The 21,452-nt window shown below is 41.6% G+C and overlaps 2 protein-coding genes across 3 annotated transcripts in view; one reads left to right on the top strand and one right to left on the bottom strand.

Moving 5' to 3' along the window:
* Nucleotides 1-1,682, top strand: part of DGLUCY (D-glutamate cyclase) — a 47,999-nt gene extending 46,317 nt beyond the window's left edge. For both annotated transcript variants that reach the window (XM_075426157.1, XM_075426158.1), the window contains exon 14: nt 1,294-1,682. In XM_075426157.1, the coding sequence (XP_075282272.1) occupies nt 1,294-1,437 (144 nt within the window). In that variant the 3' untranslated portion in view covers nt 1,438-1,682. The remainder of the gene's footprint in view (nt 1-1,293) is intronic.
* Nucleotides 1,683-5,844: 4,162 nt separating this feature from the next.
* GPR68 (G protein-coupled receptor 68) lies at nt 5,845-6,921 on the bottom strand. The gene has a single exon (XM_009936866.2). The coding sequence runs from the start codon at nt 6,919-6,921 to the stop codon at nt 5,845-5,847; it is 1,077 nt and encodes a 358-aa protein (XP_009935168.1).
* Nucleotides 6,922-21,452: the final 14,531 nt, after the last annotated feature.

Below are 21,452 nucleotides of genomic sequence, written 5' to 3' on the forward strand. Positions count from 1 at the left end.
ATTAATTTGTGTCCAGGAGAGAAAGGATTTTGCTAGAGGTTATTTTATGGGAATATCAAAGAAGTAGTATTTAAACCTATAGAACTGTTTGTCCAGGACACTGGTAGGGCTGTTTCAGCAGCAATTTCTGCCATAGCAGGGTCTCACACAAATGGAGAAGCAGAACAGTAGAGCAAAGACCAGACCAGAGGTTCCTGGCAAAGAAAAGGAAGAAAAGATAGGTATATGACTATACCAAGATTTCATGTAAATTACCATGGGGTTAGGGCAGGGGGAAGCCAAGATGTCACTAGGCTTTTTATTTTTTCTTAGATTTTTATTAACAGAGAAGTAAATTCTCTTTATAGTAAATGCTAAGACAGTAGAAAGAGTTTTAGTGTGTACATTTCATGTCAAATGGAAAGCAGAGCAGTTTATGCTAGACATACGTCCAGTGAAATCAGGTCTTCTCATTTCACTGTTCATAGAACCAGTGTTTTCCCAGAACTGATTTTGTCCCATCTTTTCATCTCGCAGTGCTAACTCACCCGTAGCTCACCACTGAGGATTTTGTTCACTCTGTGTACTTTAACAACTCAACTTGGAACATGTTTTGTTATCTGCTTACATTACTGTTAAGCAAGAAAATAACTCTTGGAAACGTGAAATTGAGTTGCAGTTCTAAACGAAGTGTGCGCTATTTCAGGGAATCCCAAGGAAGCACAGTTTCAGGGGTTTCTTTTTTCCCTATCCCTTTCCTAAGCAACCAGAGTTCTCATAAAGTCAGTAGAAAAAAGAGGACAAAGAGCACAAGGCATACAGAGATTGCAGAAGATGCGGGAAAGTGGTTGTGCAGCCCATTCATGCACTCTCTGTAACCTTTTTCCTGATGTGTCCTCTTTCCCTTCTGTTCTTTTTCTTTAAAAATGCATCTGCAGCCAGCTGCTACGCTGGGGAAACGACAAGTAGTTTTTTGAGATACTTTGGGTGGAGGTTCCTCTGATTCTGATTTCTGCAAAGTAGGAACTTGAAACCAGGCAAAAAAGGATTCATGTTTCTGAATTGACACTAATGTGCTGTGTGGAAAACAATAATATCATGAACAGCAGTCAAGAACATAAGCCTTCTGACACTCCCTAAGTTGCAGATGCTACACAAGTTCTTTGGGACGAGGAGAAAAAGATGTTAGCAAATTGCTGTCAAAATAAATATGGAGGATGTGGTCAGTCTCCTCCAGAATTAAAATAAAGATCTTGACTAATGCTCTTATCTGATTCAGGATTTTCATTATATTCTATTTCTTTGTTTTCTAAGGAAGAGAAGCTTCTGAAAACCCTTTTGCGGCACGGGGTCCGCAGTGGAAAAACTGCCAGTCTGGAATTGGAAGTGGACGGGCTGCCCTTCTACAACACCCATTCGCTCATGATTGAAAAGCTGCTGCAAGAAGTGCAGCAATGACTGCCTCTCGTGATTTCAATATCAAGAGTTGCTCCCATGTTACTTCCTCATTCCCTAGGCTCTCACAAGCTATAAAAGATCAGAAGATGACTTTTCATCTCTGGCGTCTTGGCCACACACAACCTTTCATTGCTACCCTTACAACATCTCTGTGAAGCGATAAGTGGATATCGTCATCAGGATTTAGTTTTCTTTTCTTTTCTGTAATTCTATAAAGGATAATAAATGATACTGTACACTAAGAAGTGATCTGGCTTTTACAAAGAACGCTTGTCATGAAAATGAAATATTCTTGCATTGCTGTTCCTGTTTCACTAACCCCATAACTGCAACAGGAAGTAACTCTTGTAGCAACTTGGATTTAAAAATACCTTGTGGTGGGGAAAACAGCTGCAGTGGAGTGGGGAGGTTAAAAACAAAATCACCCAGTGAGTGTTACATTAGTGAAAGTTGTTCAATACAGCCCCCCTGCACACCTCCTGTAGGCCCACTAACACTGTCGTCGTACGATGGTGGATAGTTTGTGGAAGGGTGAGGAGACAAGCAGAGAGCTCATGGCAGCGCTGCAAACCTTCCCTGTACAGCGTAGGCCATGCCCTTTGCCTCTTTTGTAGTAGCAGTTTACCATTTATGTATTTTGTCCCTTTCTGAGTAACACAGAAAGGCTGTAGACATTTCCGGGTATCCTGTTGTTAAGGATAAATGAATTAAATACATAAATAACGACTAAAAATTAATTCTTAGAAATTAAAGGATGACTAGAAATTAGAAAACATTTGCATTCAGTATGAAATAAAATTATGTAAATGAATATTTAGATGAATTCCAGTTATAAAAACTCAGCTCCTGGTGAGACGGAGTGAACTAAATTTAAATTATATCTCAAAGACCTACAAACGCCAAACCAGTACCTTACAAAGGGTTGTGAATTGTGCCTGACTTCTGTCATTTAAAGCTGTGACTTCAGTTGAACTCCAGGTGAGTGTCAGGGCTGAAGTTCTGCTGGTAGTCAGCCCTCGCACAGAGAGGACAGGGTATATTTGATGCTGCACCTCTCAGGCACTGAGGCTGTAGCGGTCACACAATAATTATAACGGTGCAAAAGGCGAGCACCAAACCATTGCGCTGTAACAGGATGAGAACAGCAGTTCTGTTCAGCCATGCCTTTTTGCAAAGCACGGTGGACTTCCAGCAGCCAGCAACGCCTTGTATCTACTTTTCTTTCTGGCAGGTGAGTTTTCTTTTCCTTCTCTTAATGCAAGACTAACACATAACTTTTTGAGAATGAGAAAAATCAGCCTGTACCACAAACACCAGCGTACTTTGCACATTAATCTTCTGAAGTCCTTGAGGATACACAGCCTTTAAATACTTAAAACAGTTGAACACGTGTGAGAAGGAAATCTTCATGCCAGACTTGCTGCTAGACATTGAGGCTCACCAAAGCTCCCAACGTTTGTTTTATGGATCAATCATTTTTTTAGATTCATTTTATTTAAAGCCTTCTTGAAGGATGTTGCAGTAAAACTATCTCTGAAGTTTCACAATTAGAAAACAGCTCCTTTAGAAGTCTCCAAACTATAACTATTAAGTACAATGTTTTATACGAATGCTTGAGCTTTTTGCCAAAGCCAGTAACCCCACAGGATGGCACACCTTTGCTGTTGCACAGAACCCACAAAATTAACTTAGCATCATTTAAAAATGTCCATTTGGGAGAAGAGGGAGCTGATTTCCTTCGCTGTGTACTGTGTGCTCAGGAGCTTGCTGACATATTACACTAATCGGTGCAATGTATATTATTCTTTCCAAACACTAACTTTTGTCAAAAAACCCCCTTCGTTTAGTAAGCTTTTGCTCTTTTTTCCCCAAAATACAAGTTTTAACAGTCAGATTTCATTAAGAAATATAAAATGTAATAATTTATTTGTCTTTTTTCTCTAAAGTGTCTTTGTAAAAGCCTTTCTCCTGTGCAGTCCCAAGCACTGTAATTAATCCGATAGCAATGTGTAGCATATCTCTAGCAACAATAGTAGGACCCTTGACTGAGTATGTTCTGGCTGAGACGGAAAGAATATCTCTGAGTGAGAGCTGTGGTCCTCCCATATCGATTACAGTTCTGCAGCCTAAGCCTAGCAGTTACAGTATAGCAAGAACTGATAAAATATTGAATTCAGGGAAAAAAAAATAAAAAAAGAAGAAAAACCTCCCTCTTCTCTTGCAGGTTAGCAGGTTAAATATTGAGAACTGTAGCAGAATGCTGGACTCTTTTACACAAGCTTCCATCTGTTTTTAAACGGCAGCAGCTGACCAAAAGCTGACCACATCAAAGTACCAACTCAAATAAGCCTTAATCGCTCAGATGGTAATTTGATGTAATACAGCATGCCCTGCATTCCAGCTAATTTAAACAGCATGGGTAACTGTAACGATGGAAAGCATAACCAAGACAAAAAATCTTTCACCCTAGAACAAACCACATGTGTGTCTTACAGCCTGCCAGATTATGGGAGTCCAAGTAGTTGGCTCAGAGCTGAACAACCTACAAGCATGGCATTATGGCAGTCGGGAGTCCCTGCCTTACGACCCTGTTGATACAGACAGGAGATTAGAGGAAAGATTAGGAGAAAGTAAAGCTAAGCAGCACAAAAAGTCAGAAGAAAAAATGCAAGTAATTTATCCAGCTTGGTGAGTGGTCCAACTATAAAGAAATGTAAAATAATTAAACAAACCAAATGTTAACCTAAGCAAACCTAATCTCCTCCTGGGAGTGGGGACATGAATCCTTTCTGCAAGAGAAGGGAGGAGAGAATCTGTAGTCTTACAAATAGAAACTGTGGGCCAAAGCCATAAGATGGCTCAAACACAGAGTGAACAAATATAGGAAGAAATAATAAGGACATTCTTTACTAAATACATCCTGTAATTATTTCTAATATAGCACTCTCAAGGTGGTTTCCAGAAAACTGCTAGAACATATCGCCTTTTAGAAGCTGATGACAAGCAAGGCTGTGCTACAATGACACACTTCAGATACTAGTAGACCGTCTGTCTAGAGAATCTTTTGACATTTAAAAAAAAAAATCTGATGATACTGCTGGAAGTTATTAGCTGCAGGTTGCAGAGAGACAGGTGTTTCAAGAAAGGTTTGAAATCAGAGAAGTGAAAGGACAAGGCAATATTCATGGTGTAACAGTTACAGATACAAGAAGATGTGATGAGCAGATTACAAAGAAGGCTCATACAGGAATCATTAGTATAATAAAGAAAAAACCCAAACCCTGGAGAGGAGACAGCAGTAGAAACAACACTATAGAGCAAAACCGCCACATCTTTAACTGCCATTACCTCCTGTATTTTGTTTTCTATCTAAACCAAGAAACATACATCAATGAGACATATTTCTGCTACTGTATTTACTGAACAATGGCCAAACCCTAAGTTATAGTATCTGTGGGAGAAAACGGAGTTTAAACAGTATCCATTTAACGGTTTCCCTGACAAATGCATTGTTATTTAGTTGTCTGTATGGTCTACGCTGCACAAGACACACAAATTGTGAAGGGGACAGTCCAAACTTTAGCAAGGTTTACTAGACATTAGATGTAACTACATTTGTCTTTGAGCACAGTAACTCAGAAAAGTGCAGTCATTCAAAGCGCCTCTCATACTACAAACCTCCTGTTCTTTTTGAAGTTAACAGACCAAATTATTTATCCCCATTAGAGCCAAGAGATCTCATACCTCTGGAAGTCCATAGGAGCCTTATGATGAGGTTCAACAGTCTGAGATTCAACAGTCAATCAACAGATTGAAGGTCTCAGCAGATGCTGAGTTCCTTGTGCATGTTCTCCCAGAATGTCTCACGTTATTAGATGGGTTCTTTTAGGAGGTTTGTTCTGGCACAGTCTCTGCAGGCCTTGAAACTGCTTGGAGGACAAGTTATTTCAGAGAGTGACAGGAATGTTACAGCAATTTTTTTGCTTTTTAAAAGTACATGTGGGGACATTTAATTTGTTCTGCCTCCACCCTTTTCAACAGATGATGACAGCTTGTAGAGAATCATTTTCTCTAGATGCTACAGGGGCAAACAGAAAGCAGTTAAAGACTAATTTAACAGAACCACACACCACGAGTACTGAGTATTCCACTCGATGCAGTCATCAAGACAATAGGTTTTGAGCGATACCATAATGACAACAGACACATGATTCTAACTGAACTGACTTCGCATGTGCTTTCCTCACTACTGCCAAGGTCCAAGCACCTCCAGAAATGGCGTCACTGTACTGCATTGCTGGTAAGCTTTTGGGAGGTAACACTGTTGTAATACACACATAAATCAGGTGGATACACAAACAGGGCCACAGCTCCAGATTTTAGATTAATGTCCTTTTTTGATGAATGCTATAGTCTGCCCAAGGTAGTTCTGGAGTCATCCTTCTTTTCAGTATCACCATTTGATATCTGTAATAACCTTGGTTGTTGCTCGTGCTGTGGCCTGTTGGGAGTTTCTGGAGCATTCAGCGGATAGGATTCCTTTGTCTCAGTCCTCAGACACCCTAAACATGTTAAACAAGAGTCTCGCATCTTGGAAAAGTTCTGGTAAGTGCTTTCACTGGTAAAACAGTACAATACTGGATCAGCAACACAGTTAAAAGTAGTCAACAGGAGAGAAAAATGGTAAATATTAAATATTTTCTCAGCAAATGAGCAGTTGTTCTCCAACAAGCTGCGAACCACAAGTAGGATGTGGTATGGTCCAAAGCAAACTAAAAAAATTAAAACAGTGCTTGAAACCAGCCGTTCAATTTGGATTTTCTTCTTCTTTTGAGTGCCGTGACTCTTGTGGACAACCCGTAAAATCCCACAGTAAGAAAAGGCCAGCAGAAAGAAGGGGAAAAGGAAGCCAGCAGAGAAGCGGTAGTAATTCACATTGTGCTCCCATTCTTTGATGGGGTAATGCTCGAAGCACACCACATGGCTCTCGGCATCCATACTGACCTCGCCGTGCATAAAGACAAAGCAGCATGTCATTATTTCTTTGGTCCAGATAACGATGCTCACAATCACAGCAGCCTTCATTGTCCGAAACTGTTGAAACCGAAAGGGGTGCACCACTGCGAGGTAGCGGTCAATGGAGATGCAGCAGAGGAAGCCCACACTGATGTAGATATTCTCATACAAGAGGATCCCACAAATTTTGCACAGCAGCTCATCGTAGGTCCAATTGTCATGCTGTAAAACATACTGAAGCCAAAAAGGCAAAGAAAATATGTAGAGCAGGTCTGCTACAGTCAAATTGCAAAGGTAGATACCCAATTCATTTTTTGCCTTGATCTGTAAATACCCATAGTACAGTGACAGGCAGTTAGCTGGCAAGCCTACTATAAATACAAATATGTATACCACAGGGGATAATATCTGGTGGATCTCATGATTAATAGTGCAGTTCTCAGTTGCATTCTCTCCGAAATTCACCATCTTCTACTCTCCCCATTTATCACTCATCAGGGTCCCGAATGAATAGGTGTAAAAATTAATTTAATCCTGTTTCATGTATTGCTTATTTCTTCCACAAACCTTTAGGCTGAAGTGATGACTTGCTGCAGGATGTTCTTAACCTGAAGGTAAAAACACATGAAAATCTTCAGAAAGGATACAACTGTCAAATATATAGCACAGTTTTCAGTAAGCTGCCTTTTCTGAGCCCTAAATTTTCATGTAGTCTTTGATAGAAGATAAAGCCTGTCTGGGAAATCATGATTTGTATGAGTAAGTCCTAGTACCCAGAAAAGTACCAGAAAATTTTGCATCCAAGAATCCCAAAGCAAACTACAAACATTTGTCGCTTGAGCTTTGCAAGTATCTAAAAGGTGAAGAAATATCATCTTGGTTTTGCAGAGAAGGCACAAAACCAGTAATCTGCTTTGTCCATGATGGAAAAATGTCTCTGGCAAACCAGCAGTCCACTCTGACTTCCTTAGAGGCTGCAGGGTGCACAAAACAGTTGATTTTTAATTTCCATTTCACAGATTTCCCTTTAGATACAAGATACCATGGAATACACAGTTCAAGCCAGCAGGATGAAAAAAACGGGATGTTTAGCAGTCTTTCTTACAGTTATGTGTAAACACAATCCTGAAAGCAAGCTGTCTTTCTCTGTCAGAAGGACACTGTAAGAATCTGGTATAATCTATTCCCATGGTCTCAGTCCTATGGGACGTGCTATTACAGATTCCTTATTTGTCATTAACTATCAAAAACAGTGATTTACTGTTACTATCTATACATTTGTATCTTTCCTTTTAATCTTCATTGAATATGAATATAATTGCTTGCACATGAATAATCTTCTGTAATTCAAACTCATACCCATAAAAACCATTCCTATACTACATTATTACTATTTAAGACACTTCTAAAAATAACTTCTGACAATGGGTTAGCACTTGGTTCAACTAGGACAAGCATTCAGCCCTGAGTCAGCTCACAGTTCTTAAACCCTAGACTAAACAAAGCACCACATTCAGCGTTTTATCACCTCGTGATATACGCACATTGGCACAAATGCTCAGGACTGGAAGACAGCAGGGCAAACTGTGCCCAGTCTGAAGGGGATGTGCATTTTACCTGATGACGCAGGACAGCGAGACTGTGCTTCTTTCAATCTCTTCCCAGAAAATGCATGGTTATAGCGTATACTTTTGTGTACTCTTCCTACAGCTTCAGTTAACGTGGTTCAAAAGGAGACAGCACTATCCAGGGACAAAGATAAGGTCTTGTTGCTTTTTCCTGTTTACTATCCTAATTTGTATTTTTGTCATCATCTTCTGTCTTGCCTAGGAACATACAATTTTTTCCAAGGCAACTGTTATGAAAACATGGCCACACTACTGTAAAAGTACAGTTAGCTGCAGCATTTGAGGATGTTACTGTCAGGTTTTTTTGTTTTTTATGAAAGGTTTTCTAAATCGTGGTGGGCTTTGCTCCTATAGAAATTGAAAAGAAAATCACTTCCTTTGGGCCACAAAAAAATTGCCTAGCTGAAATAAGTGACGAAAGCTGCAGAGACTTTCAATGTTTAGCTTCAACCACTGTAGCACAGTCTCACAGAAATCACAGCAAACTTAAGGACACATGTAAATATTTAAGAATTAGCATGTGATTTTCATTCTTTTGCTTTTCCTCTTTTTGTTACCAACACAAAGAACATCAGCCTCAGTTTTGGTGGAAGCATTCTCGGAGATCTCGGATACCTTCAGTCATGAAACAACGGGCCAACATATGCTCATCTCTCTCAAAACTTCTAACTTTGTTGTCCAGCACAACCTGTGTGAAAGACTGGTCAAGTCCAGCACAGCACAAGCTCTGCTCTCCTCTCCCCCTGTCACTCTTGCACAGCTCCTTTGGGCTGGAGACTCACCCCCTCCGCTGAGGGTGGCACAATAGCTACTACGGATAAATCAAGCACAGCAGGTGAAATGCTGCTTAAGGGACCCAGCCACAGGTACCTATGGTTCATTTTGCTCCAAGAGGCTGCCATAACCTTCCCGCAGAAGAATGATGATAATGTTAGCAGCGCAGACGTGTACTGAAGAAATTAATTGCTAAAGTTATGTACTAATTTCCCAAAGGACTGTTGCATATGGGCCATTAGCCCTCCTGTAACACCGTCCAGTGTGCTATGCATTTCTCAATGGCTTTGTAACTATCACGCAGCTTTTCTGTCTACGGGAGACCTGGCTCTACACACACAACGACAGCGCACAGAATCTTTGCTGAGGCAGCTTTGGTAACCTGCTTACCCCGCTCCACCTCTTCCAGTTCAGAGCTCCAGGCAAAGTACAATGGTGTTTGAGTTTGTATTTGATACCATTTCACTTCTGTAAAATAATTTGATGAATTTTACATGTAAGAGTTTGCCTGCATTTGCACACCTAATTATAGTCTAAAATGCCTAAAAATTTGGGATCTATCATCTAATCAACCAATTAAAAGCATCCAGCTCCTGCTGATGAGGAAATCAGTAATTTGAAAGCTGTCGACAATTTTGAAAAGTCAGAACTTTTTATGTCTAATAAACAGTGCTAAGTTTTGTTTGGTGTTCCCCAGTGAGCCAATGTGGATCACTGTATGAGACAAAGCAGATATGCTCTACAGTTGCACTACTTTTTGAAAATGTGTCTTTTCTTTTAGGAACAAAAAATGTTTTTATTAAGTTATGTTTATGTCAGAGAACATGATTGTAAAAATAGTTTCTGTTTAGCTTAGAAGTGTTGCCAGAATGCAGAATGTGGAGACAGCAAAAGTCTTATTGATACGACATCATGCTAACATAAATCCTCACTTACGATTACAGTAACATTTCCTGCTCCCAGAGAAATTACAAATTTTTTTGCCTTGTGCTAACAAACCCTGCCCAGTTTCAAAGATGGGGATGAAAAACAAAGGTCCAGACTGTTGCTGGTGCAATAGCTGTCTTGTACTGCTCTTCTGCTCAGCGGCAGCAGCAGGCCAGGAAATCCTGCCCTTGGTTCAGCCTCCTCGGCACGTGGGCACTGGAACACCTTTGTGCCCTCTGACCCCTCGTGCCTGGCTAGTGGCAGGCTCTGTAGCCCAGTGGGAAATACAAAGGTAGGTCACCTTTCCCCCAGCACCGGGTATACTAAACATAGCCCTGCACTAGCCAGGGAGTGAAACTATTCTTTTCCGACAAACCTGGTATCAAAGTACTTCAATGGCAGTGTTAAACAGACGGGTGCAGAAGAGGCCCACCCTGTTATTAAGAATAAAATACACAGTACCTTACACGCTGTCCGGAAAAGTGGAAACTGAAGGCAGGATGATGCAGGGTATGGGAGAGAAAAGACGAACAGCTCCCCTGTTACTTACCGACCTCAGCTGGACAGGAGGAGGAGAAAAAAAGAAAAAAAGAAAAAAGTTACTGTATAAAAAACATCTGCAGTGCAGATGATAATCATAAAGCTGAAAACAGTTACAAGTGGGAACACACAGGCATTCCTTTTTGACAGCTTTAATATGGAAATAGTGCAGCTGTGCGATTGTTTTCTACAACACCTTCAGTATCATGAGTTTGCAGACATTTCCAGGCAAGATTTGTCTCTCATATGTGCCCACATCTTTTAGATGATACCCATCTAAGCCCAGGTCTTGGAAACAAATGAGAAGACACTCACCATCTACATGAACTCTAAACAATTCTCTTGCTCTTGGGTGAAAAATTAAACCAAGAATCCCTGGGCTTCAGAAAGCTTTACTTTTCTTGGTTTAAATGAACCGAGTTTCATTACTCACTGGACAGTTCAACAACAGGTTCTTTTCTTTCCAAACTCCTTTGTGCCTTAACTGTTGACAAAAACATGAGGTCCCCCCTGCACTGTGACCACAGAGCAGCTGGCTCGTGAAGCGCTGTCTGCTGGTTTTGGCACAGGAAACAGCTCAGAGCCACCTACACCGACAGCTGCTTCAGCTCGGACCGACTACTGCCACAGAGTCTAGGTGCATGTTTTGGTTTTAACGAATGTTGCTACAATTTTCCTCATAAGAAATCTGTCTGCAGTTAGACCTACACATTTTTAGCAGAGACAAATGGAATGATGCCAAAGGGCTTCCTTGTAGGCATCAGCAAAAGTTGTGTGCACAGCTAGTCTCATCCACAAAGCTCTCATTTCTGTGAACAGGGAGCATAAAGTGGTTGTGTGCCTTTATGTGACAGTAGTTGCCTTGCTGTTTAATCTGTCCCTGCAGCTGTCATACACCGCAGACAGGCCTGAGTCCTTTGGACTGTGCTGCAAATCTTGGAAATCGAAACTTGAAGTTGTTTCAGTTTAAGATTTGGTTCATATCATTACCTACACAAACATCAGCCCTTAAATTCACACAGTAAATTTCTCCCAACACTGGAGGGTTTATCAGCTTGGTTTGATCCTGGTTCCCAAAGCCTGGAAGAGTAAGGTTGGACAAAGAGGCCTGGGAAGCAATGACCAGCAGAAGAGACTAGGGACCAGTTGTACAATATAAAAAGGGCAGAAACTTCCTGGTATCCTTAGAGCAAGTTTCAGAAAAAAAAAAAGACGTAGAAGAAAGTGGAAATCGGAGTGCATGACTGAGTGTGAGGAAATGACATAATGATGTTCAGATTCAATGGGAAGGGTTGTGATGCCAAAGAAGGACCTGTTGCAACAGGTCCAGGGGAGGACCATAAAAATGGAACACCTCTCCTATGAGGAAAGGCTGAGAGAGTTGGGGCTGTTGAGCCTGGAGAAGAGAAGGCTCCAGGGAGATCTTATTGTGATCTCTCAGTACTTAAAGGGAACTTATAAGAAAGATGGGGACAAACTTTTTAGCATGGCCTGTTGCGATAGGACAAAGGGTAATGGTTTTAAACTAAAAGAGGGTAGATTCAGACTGGATATAGGGAAGAAAATTTTTATGATGAGGGTGGTGAAACACAGGCACAGATTGTCCAGAGATGTGGTACATGTCCCATCCTTGGAAACATTCAAGGTCAGGTTGGACGGGGCTCTGAGCAACCTACTCAAGTTGAAGATGTTCCTGCCGATGGCAGGGGGCTTGGATGACTCTTTAAAGGTCCCTTCCAACCCAAACTATTCTATGATTCTAAGAGGGTCACAAGGAGAAAGAGCCATAAAAGGCAATTAAGGACGTTTCTATTAATACAGAAGAAAAGTAAGGGAAAGAAAGACAAGTACATACAAGGCAGAAGCATAAATTATAGATGTAAACATAGTTGAAATATTTGTTGTTATTTTTTATTTCAATCTTTAGAACCAAAATTGTGACCCAGCATCTAACAAAATTGTTTTTAACAGTAGGATGGGGGCATAGAAAAATTAGATAAGCAAAGGCTAACAGATATTTTGATAGTCTCTAGACACTCTGAGGGAATTAGCTAAAGCATCACATATTGCTGTGACTTTTCAGAAATTATGATGGATTAGGTAAAACAGATGTAACACCTGCCTTGTGAAAAGAGTAGTTAGAGAATTATATACCAGTCAGCCTAGCTTCAACCAGAACCAGTCTTAGACAATCGATATACATATCTGTGCATTTACAGAAGTGACTCACAGCTGTGGAGAGTCGCCCCAAGTGAGTCCTACCATACTTCAGGAGAAGATGAAGTTGGCCTGGGGTTGGCAGCCTCACTTACTTCACAGCCTGTCTCAGAAAGATGGGAGAAGCTCTGGCCTCAGTCCTACTTGCTTTCTGCAGCAGGACCAGTGCAGACATGGATGGGCCCTCTTTTCCCTGCAATGTGCAGCCTTACCAGGCTGCAGATCATGTTGCTGCTGCAGTGAGCAGAAAGAAAAGGAGAGTTAGAAGGGATAAAGGACAGTAGTGGAAGCTGGTCTGATGTCCCCTGATTAATCCATGAACCCATTGCCTTCCCTCCCATGCCAATGATCAGTCCTGCCCCACACAGCGTAACACCAAAATATCATCCCAACCATATCAGTACGCCAGCTACCCGAAACTACCCATCACAGCTCAGGGCCATCCCTGTCCTCACAGCCTCTTCAGCCTGATTTCAGACATGACAACCTCAACAGCTTTCAAATCCCGTGATACCCAAACAATTCCTTTCTCACACAGAGCCCCCATGCACCAGAGCTACTGATGCATAGGGGAAGGACAGGACTTGAGGGGGAACAGAGTCAGCAGCTGTGTTTCAGGGCTGGTGAAAGCCAAGCAAGGAACAGGGGGAGAAGACACAGAGGCAGCAAGAGCAGTAGCGCTGCAAACAAGCAGCTTGGAAGGCTGCTTGAGAGATGCTGCTGCAATAAGAGATGCATGATTCAACAATAAACAGTAGTGTCAGACCAATCTCATTTCCTTGTTTGACGAAGTATGCGGTTGAACAGCTAGACAGGAAGCCACAAGTGTAATACATCTTGATTTTATGAAGACTTTTGACACATGCCTGTATACACGTTCTCATTAACACCCAGTCAATTGTAAAGGCATTCTGTACTGCCGGATGTGTTACATGGCCACACCAAGAAAGCAGCTACCTGCAGTTCACTATTGAACTGGAATGATGGACTGAGTTGAGTGTGCAATAATCTGCCATTTTGAGGATACTAGTCAGTATTTTCATTTATTCCTAATTTCATTATTTCTATCCCATTCAGAATACGATAGCAAATGCACTTACTAAATCAACAAATTATACTGACTTGGGAAGGCGTATATAACACAAACAGGATTTAAGATGCAATTGGCCTGAAAACAAAACAAAAAAATCCATGAAGGACAAATAAAACATCACTGTGCCTGGTAAGGAAAAAAAGAAATCAGATTGTCAGTATGCAATGGGGAATACCTAGCCTAACAATGCACTTTGGTTCACTCTGTTACTTCTGAGAAGAAAAGAACTACAGTGGGATGCAGTGTTTAAAGGGCACGAAGTCAGGTGTCTTCTCTACTAACTGCTGGTGAAGAACTTTTTGCACTCTAAGATGTATACAGACAAATTAGAAGAAGTCCAAATGTTTTGGGCAACTAAACAATATAATCTCTATTTCTCTGCCTTCACAAACTCAGCATTATATTCCCCTACAGACAGAAGTTTCCTGAAGGTAAGTTGATAGTGCTTGTGAAGCACTCAAATGTCCCACTAATGACTGCCGTAGAGAAAACAAACAAATGGACAATAGGCACATTTCTTAGAGGCAGAAAAAATTCTAGAGAATAAGATATTTTATCTTTGTTCATTACTTGGGATAAGGCAACATATTACACAACTACTCTTAGGGCACAATATGAAGACATGTAGATGAAGTCAAGTTAGCACTGACTTATTTCAAGGATCAGAAACAGCAAAGCTGCATCAGTGTGACACTTGGCCTGGCAGATCAAAGAAAAAGGTTGCAGGAAGAAAACCATGGTAATTCCAGTCTACTGCATTAAGTTTCTACAAGCAAGGTGCTCAGATTTAGCTCAAGCATCTCAGCAGGGCACTAGTTTTATTCAGCTCAGAGTTGGCATGGCTCATATGGAGACAAAAGTCCAGTAGAAATAACGATTCTATTCATTAAAGATCATAGCCTGGCTTAAATGTGCAAGTGGGCTAAAAATTAGGTTACACTAGAGATCTCAATATTTCTAGTTCCTGACGCTAGTGTACTTAGTTCTGGATGCTCACCTTCTTTTAGTGCAGCTCATTTTATGTGCACCACCAATGTACCTTTTCAGGGCATGGGATTAATTTCTCTACTGTTGTGGATTTGCATGGCAAGATTTTCGTAGTGAGGGGTCTACATGGGTGGCTTCTGTGAGAAGCTGCCAGAAGCTTCCACCATGTCTGATACAACTGATGCCAGCCGGCTCCAAGATGGACCTGCTTCTGGCCAAGGCCAAGCCAATCAGTGATGGTGGTAGCACCTCTGGTAAAACATGTTTAAGAAGGTAAAAACCTGCAGTGAAATGGCAGTGAAGAGAAAGGAGTGTGACGATGTGAGAGAAAACAAGTCTGCAGACACCAAGGTCAGTGAAGGAGGGGAAGGCGGTGCTCCAGGCACAGGAGCACAGATTTCTCCCCTGCAGCCTGTGATGAAGACCACAGTAAGGTAGGCTGTGCCCCTGCAGCCCATAGAGGTCCATAGTGGAGCAGATCTCCACCTGCAGCCTGTGGAAGGGACCCCACACTAGAGCAGATGGATGCCTGAAGGAGGCTGTGATCCCGTGGGGAGCCCCATGCTGGAGCAGGCTCCTGCCAGGACCTGCTGACCCGTGGAGAGAGGAGCCCACGCCAGAGCAGGTTTGCTGGCAGGGCTTGTGACGCAGTGGGGGACCCACGCTGGAGCAGCCTGTGCCTGAAGGAACTGCACCACATGGGAAGGACCCACACTGGAGAAGGTTGTGAAGAATTGCAGCCCATGGGAAGAACTCACATTGGAGAAGTTCATGGAGAACTGTCTCCTGTGGGAGAGACCCCATGCCAGAGCAGGGGAAGGGTGTGAGGAGTCCCCCCCTTGAGGAGGAAGGAGCTGCAGCGAGGCAGAGACAACATGTGATGAACTGACCACAGCCCCCATTCCCCATTCCCCTGCACTGCTCGGGAGGAGGAGGGAGAGAAACGGGAGTGAAGCTGAGCCTGGGAAGAAGGGAGGGGTGGGGGAAGGTGTTTTAAGATTGATTTTTATTTCTCATTGTCCCACTCTGATTTGATTGGTGTTAAATTAAACTTTTGTTTTTCTTCCACAAGTTCGGTCATTCAGTCTGTTTTGTCTGTGACGATAATTGGTGAGTGATCTTCCCCTGTCCTTGTCTCGACCCTCGAGCCTTTCGTCATATTTCCTCTCCCCTGTCCAGCTGAGGAGGGGGAGTGATACACCAGCTTTGGTGGACATCTGGCATTTATTTAGGCTAAACCTAAACATCTACTGATCATACCATGTATTTTTATTAGGTCAGTTTCTAAACCTCAGTTTAGGAACTCATTCTCAGTGAATCTGGAATTAAATGTATACCACTTTAAAGATAGCTACATGGTCCTTAAGAGTATAAACCAAAGTCAGTACAACAGAAAGTGCACAGAAATGTTTTTGTCAAACCTCTGTATGAAGAGCCATTGGCTGCAAGGAGTTCTGTCTCTGCTTTCTGCTGGTTTTGTTTGTAAAGTAGAAAGGCTACCTCTCTATACTTACTTGCCATTTGTTTTCTGTCTGCTTTTTTGCATTGGAAGAACAAACTATAGGTCCATACACAACCCATTCAGTGTGTTAACTTATGAGTGGACCCTTCTAACATGAACCTCTGTGTACAGGAATTATTACTCTGTGTATCCATTTCAGTTGGAGGAAACCATAAAAGTATTCTGTAAATTACAAATCACTTTACTTTTGTCATTATTGTATGACTCCATTTATAAACCTATTGTCAAAGAAGGAAGCTAGCAACATTTTTTAAAAATCCATATATAAACAAAAGACTAATTAGTCACCGATGTTCAATTTTCCCTAACACAGACATGCAATCATTCATAGCATTGGGTAAATCACTCCATTTGCTTGGACTTTGACATCCTGGGAATTTGTCCCAGCTTCTTAATTTCTGCTTACCAAATTTCTCCTAAGTCTGCAGTAAGCTAGTTACATTAAATATTTCATTGCTAAAACTTCAGATCCCATCTGGCCCACCATAGTAGGGTAGTTGAGGGTTTCATGCCCTCAACTTATAAATTCATCATTAGGAATAGATCATATGGATTTGAGTAACAAGTTCATGACAAATACTTGAATCGTGAATCTTTTTTTCTTCATAGTGAATTTGATACTTGTTGAAAGCACTAGACTGGACATCACTGTAACTGAGAAATTTGATCTATGCAGTCTATTGTAAGCAGTGTGGGCTGATGAATGCAATGCAGCTAGAAGCCAGTGAAGACAACCCACTTAAATTAGCCACTTAATTAATTCAAATAATTTTGGCACCTCTAAATGTAGTCCCAGTTCTCATTTCCCCATCAGCAATAACACAGTAATGTAGTTTAATGTTCCAAGTGCCCTGACCCGCAGATCATGAACATCCATAAGGAACAGATAAATCACTATGGATCACAAATTTAAATGTTCTATACTCAACCCACTTCGTAAGGCAAACAAACTCACTCCAGTGAGGCAGGAAGCCACCCAGAAAGCAAGCAGCTGAGCACTTCTGAATGACCATAAGAGAGCTAAGGTACCACACATCAGTAACTTGTAACAACACAGCACCCTGTGGGCTAATACGGGAAGAGGTCACAGGGAACACTTGTTGAAACACAAAATTTACATTCCTGGAAAATGTCAATATTTCAGAAAAAAATGCCCTGAATAACTCAGGAGATTATTATAGAATCATAGAATAGTTTGGGTTGGAAGGGATCTTACAGATCATTGAGTTCCAAGTCCCCTGCCATGGGCAGGTGCACCTTCCAGTAGACCAGGTCGCTCAAAGTCCCATCCAGCCTGGCCTTGAACACCTCCAGAGAGGGGACGTCCAAAGTTTCTCTGGGTAACCTGTGCCAGCACCTCACCACCCTCATCTGAAAGGATTTCTTGCTTGTAGCTAATCTAAATCTACCCCCTTTCTGTTCAAAGCCACTACCCTTTGTCCTATCACTAGGAGTACCATCCTAGGCTCATATTTGTCATTTTAATTAGAGCACCGAGTATCCAAGCTTTGTTCCTACCCAATATGCAAACTGCTGTATAAGACATGTTATATATTTCATATGATACAAGAAGTCAGTAGTAAAGTATATCCTATTTTACAGTAGAATACCAGGAAGACTGTGGGGGTTCCCAGGGTCACATACTGAATTGGAATCAACAACACGCGATGTTGTGAAAACAAGGAACCCCCTCCCATATCACACTGGGATGTCTCAGCAGGCTGTAGGTACTACCCCTTCACCCTGTGGACCTCTATAAAGGCTCTGCAGAAGTGCATGGATCCTCTGGGATCCGCTGGCTGTGGTCAGGAGAAGTACAGAGGAAAGGTCAGAGGCCTAGCAAAGCCAAAGACTGAGGGAGCCAGGCTTGTTTAGTTGAAAGAAGACCAAATGGAGGGCAAACACAGCAACAACCTTCACACACATTAAACATTGATGTAAAGATGAGAGAGGCAGGGTTAAACACCACGAAAATCTTTCCACTAACAAAGGCAAGTGGAGCACTGGGATAGATGGTGCACGGGATGTAGGGCTGTCATCAGGAAGCTCAATGTTTGGCAATCAACTTGAGAATGGTTCAGCTGATGCCCCTTGAAGGCAAAGAAATGTCTGGGGAGCTCTCAGGACCTTTCTGTTCTGTTCTCCACTATTGCTTGCCAGATGATAGGATGCAACTCATCCCTCTCTGACATGCGACAACATGGAAATAAATTGTATAAATCTGACATGAAGTAAAATTATTTCTATAAAGGAATTTTATTTTTAAACAAATCATCAGTTTCCAATGATTTTTTATGAAATGTTTTTCATTTTGAAAGTTTTTTACTTCAAATGAATGCTATATCGAAGTGAAAACTGTATGACTTCACATGCACAAAAATGAACACCAAAAAAAAAAATCCATGTTCTCCTGCTGTACCATTTCATTTCAGGTTTTTAAGTCTTTGGACTTCTTAGATGAGCCCTGCACATATGAAGGACATTTTAACATGATTGGTAAGGAAGGCAGATAGGATGATAAGCACAATTAGTCCAATATTTCAGACTACTTATTATTCTTTACCTAGGATTGGGGGCCTTTTTACCAAGTGCAAGGTCTGAACAGCCGGTTCAGCACAGGGAAGTGCTGACAAGAAACTATACTTTGGAAAATCCCTATTTATGGTAATAAGAAGTTCATACAATGCGTAATTTCAGGCAAGAGGCCCAAGAGGTATGAAGGAAGTGAATCACAGAACAGAAATTAGTCATGCAATAGTTGCCTCAAAGCTTTTAAGAGTGACCCTCCTCTGCCCCCTCCTTCCTGGTGTTAAAGATCAGCCAGGTGGATAACATGACCCTTCAAGTGACTAGCTTCTACCCACAGGGGATGTCTCCCTGAGGCTTCATGGATGACTCGCTTGAGTACAGGACAGTGGGTGGAGGAAAACATATCACACCACTTTCTGCAGAATCTTAAATCTCTGTATTTCTCAGAGAACAACTCCAAATCTTCCTTTCCCCTCAACTAAAACCTCAGTCAACTCAAACCCCCACAACCCCCCTTGACACAGATGTGAAAGCACTGTCCTGTCTCTATTGCACAAGCAGCAGTTAAGTCAGCAACAACAAGTCACAGACAACAGAACTGCTTATAATCCTGAATCTGTGCACTGATCCTCATTTAAAATGACAGCACAAGAAAAGACAAGATTACACAGGTCTTACTGATTAGAAGCCACACAAGCCATGATCAACATGCAATATTACCAGTAAGGAACAGGGACTGGAACAACCATGTTGTAGCCTGGGATTGAGAAATAGGAACTTCACCCTTCTGAAGAGTTCTGATTCATTTTACCATCTACAGCCTTGGGGAAAATCACTCTTCTGATTCATTTTCCCAAACACTCCGTATTACTGCCTCTTCTGATGCTGCAGCCTGCTCTGACACCAGCACAGTGCTCCATCAGGCAATGCCAGATGTCTTGCATAGAAATCAGTGTCTTAAAGTTTAGGTTCTATCTGTATTGCATTTCAATGATTTTTGCCTTCCTTGGTTTGCCAGCACGCCCCTCTAGACCCAGCACTGCCATACAGCCCCTGCTTCTCATGGCGACTGCCCAAAAGGAGCCATGGCCCCATGGGATTCACCCCACATATTTCTCAGCAGCCTGAGCACAGGCCACCCACTTACAGTATGTGGGCCATAGCAGACTGCCGGCATCCTGTACCGGTCAGCATGCATGCACCAGCGCTGGGCAGAATAAGCCAGATGTTAGCCTGTATCTTTGCCCAGATGCTTATGGCACTATACAGACATAGCTGTTATGTATACTGAGAACTACTTGGTCTCTGTACCCATATGCTTGCACAGAAGGGGGAGGGGGTGCCAACAACATGCAAGGCAGTCCCTTCTGTCGAGCCTCCCCAGCATCTCTCATTGGTTACAAGGGAAAACTTTTAGAGACCAAAGCAGGGACCAAATTCTCTTTCTGCTTGCATCTTTTATAATGCCACTGCCTCCAGACAGAACCAGGTGTAATTAAACCCAAATACCAGCACATCATGCCCTCCAAACAGAACTATCTCACTAACCAGAACTATGGAAAGCAACCAAACATCTATCTGTACAATTTTTTCTCCTCCTTTACTGATAGTTCAGTGGATAGAATTGATTTTGCAGTGCTGCTGACAAGCAGTATCTTGGGACATCAGTAATCAATGTTTGACTAATAACATTGACAAATAGCAAAGGCTGTTGGAGAGAAAAATTTTGCTTGCTAGGTCTAACTGAAATGTGGTTGAAACTCTGCCGTGCCTAAAGCGATTAAGCATGTCTCCTGTTCAAGGACAATGTTAACATTTTCATTATTCCATGCATCAGCAAATAATGATACATTCAATAAAGTCATCTCTCTTTTAAATGCTATTTTCTGCATATATGATTCAGTATATGATTAATTTTGTACAACAAAAGTTTTAAGACACGATAAAATGAAAAGTTGTTGACAATATTTGGAGATTTTTCCTTTCCTCCCCTCATTTTAATTTGACTTCATTCTTTTTCTTCTGTTTGGATTTATTTCAATCAAAGAGATGAAAATCATCATAGGATAGGAGCCTGTTCAACTGAAGCACCTAACGTTGCCTGCACCATCACCATTTAAAACTGGAATAATTCTTTTGTGCCTTTGTACTATGTTTGTGTTTCTGGCTTACACTGATCCCTATTGTGTGTTTCAAACGTTGCTATTCTAGATCTAATTCTCTCTAGTCCAGCATACCATTCACCCTTCCAAGTACTGCTGTTTAGCTGTGCTCATTTCCTTTCAGACTCAGATGAGTCTTTTTTGGTCTCTGTTTTATATTTCTGTATTTCTTCCTTGGATCCAGCATTGGAGGGGAATGTTGTGTGTGCACATGTATTTGTGCATGTCTTCGAACAGTCCCCACGTAGCCTGTAGAGATTTAACTCTTCTAAGCTATCCATTTTTGCTGCCTTTAACTAAACTTCCTCCTTTTTTGCAGTTTCTCTTTTGGAGATTAACCAAGTTTCCTGTAGTCTATGCCAATATTCACATGTAAGGCATGTTATAAAACGTTATTTCTCAGACTTCTCATGATTATGCAGAAGCAGTGCACCTTACAGAAGGTTTTAGTCTGTGCTTTTTCCCTCGTTGTTCCTCTTGCTCCCCAGATGACTACTGAAAACTTCAGTCCATTCTTTATTTTTTCACTTGAGGATACAGGACCCCAACAATCTAGTTCCCAATGGATAAATCATTCAAAACAAAGTGATGGCATCTGTATCTGCAGGCTTGCTTACATT

The sequence above is a fragment of the Opisthocomus hoazin genome, chromosome 7 (assembly GCF_030867145.1).
Source record: "Opisthocomus hoazin isolate bOpiHoa1 chromosome 7, bOpiHoa1.hap1, whole genome shotgun sequence".
In the NCBI taxonomy this organism is placed as follows: Eukaryota; Metazoa; Chordata; class Aves; order Opisthocomiformes; family Opisthocomidae; genus Opisthocomus; species Opisthocomus hoazin.

Bases quoted from the DNA above. Each gene is read 5' to 3' on its own strand.
- GPR68 (XM_009936866.2), bottom strand. From the start codon at position 6,921: ATGGTGAATTTCGGAGAGAATGCAACTGAGAACTGCACTATTAATCAT.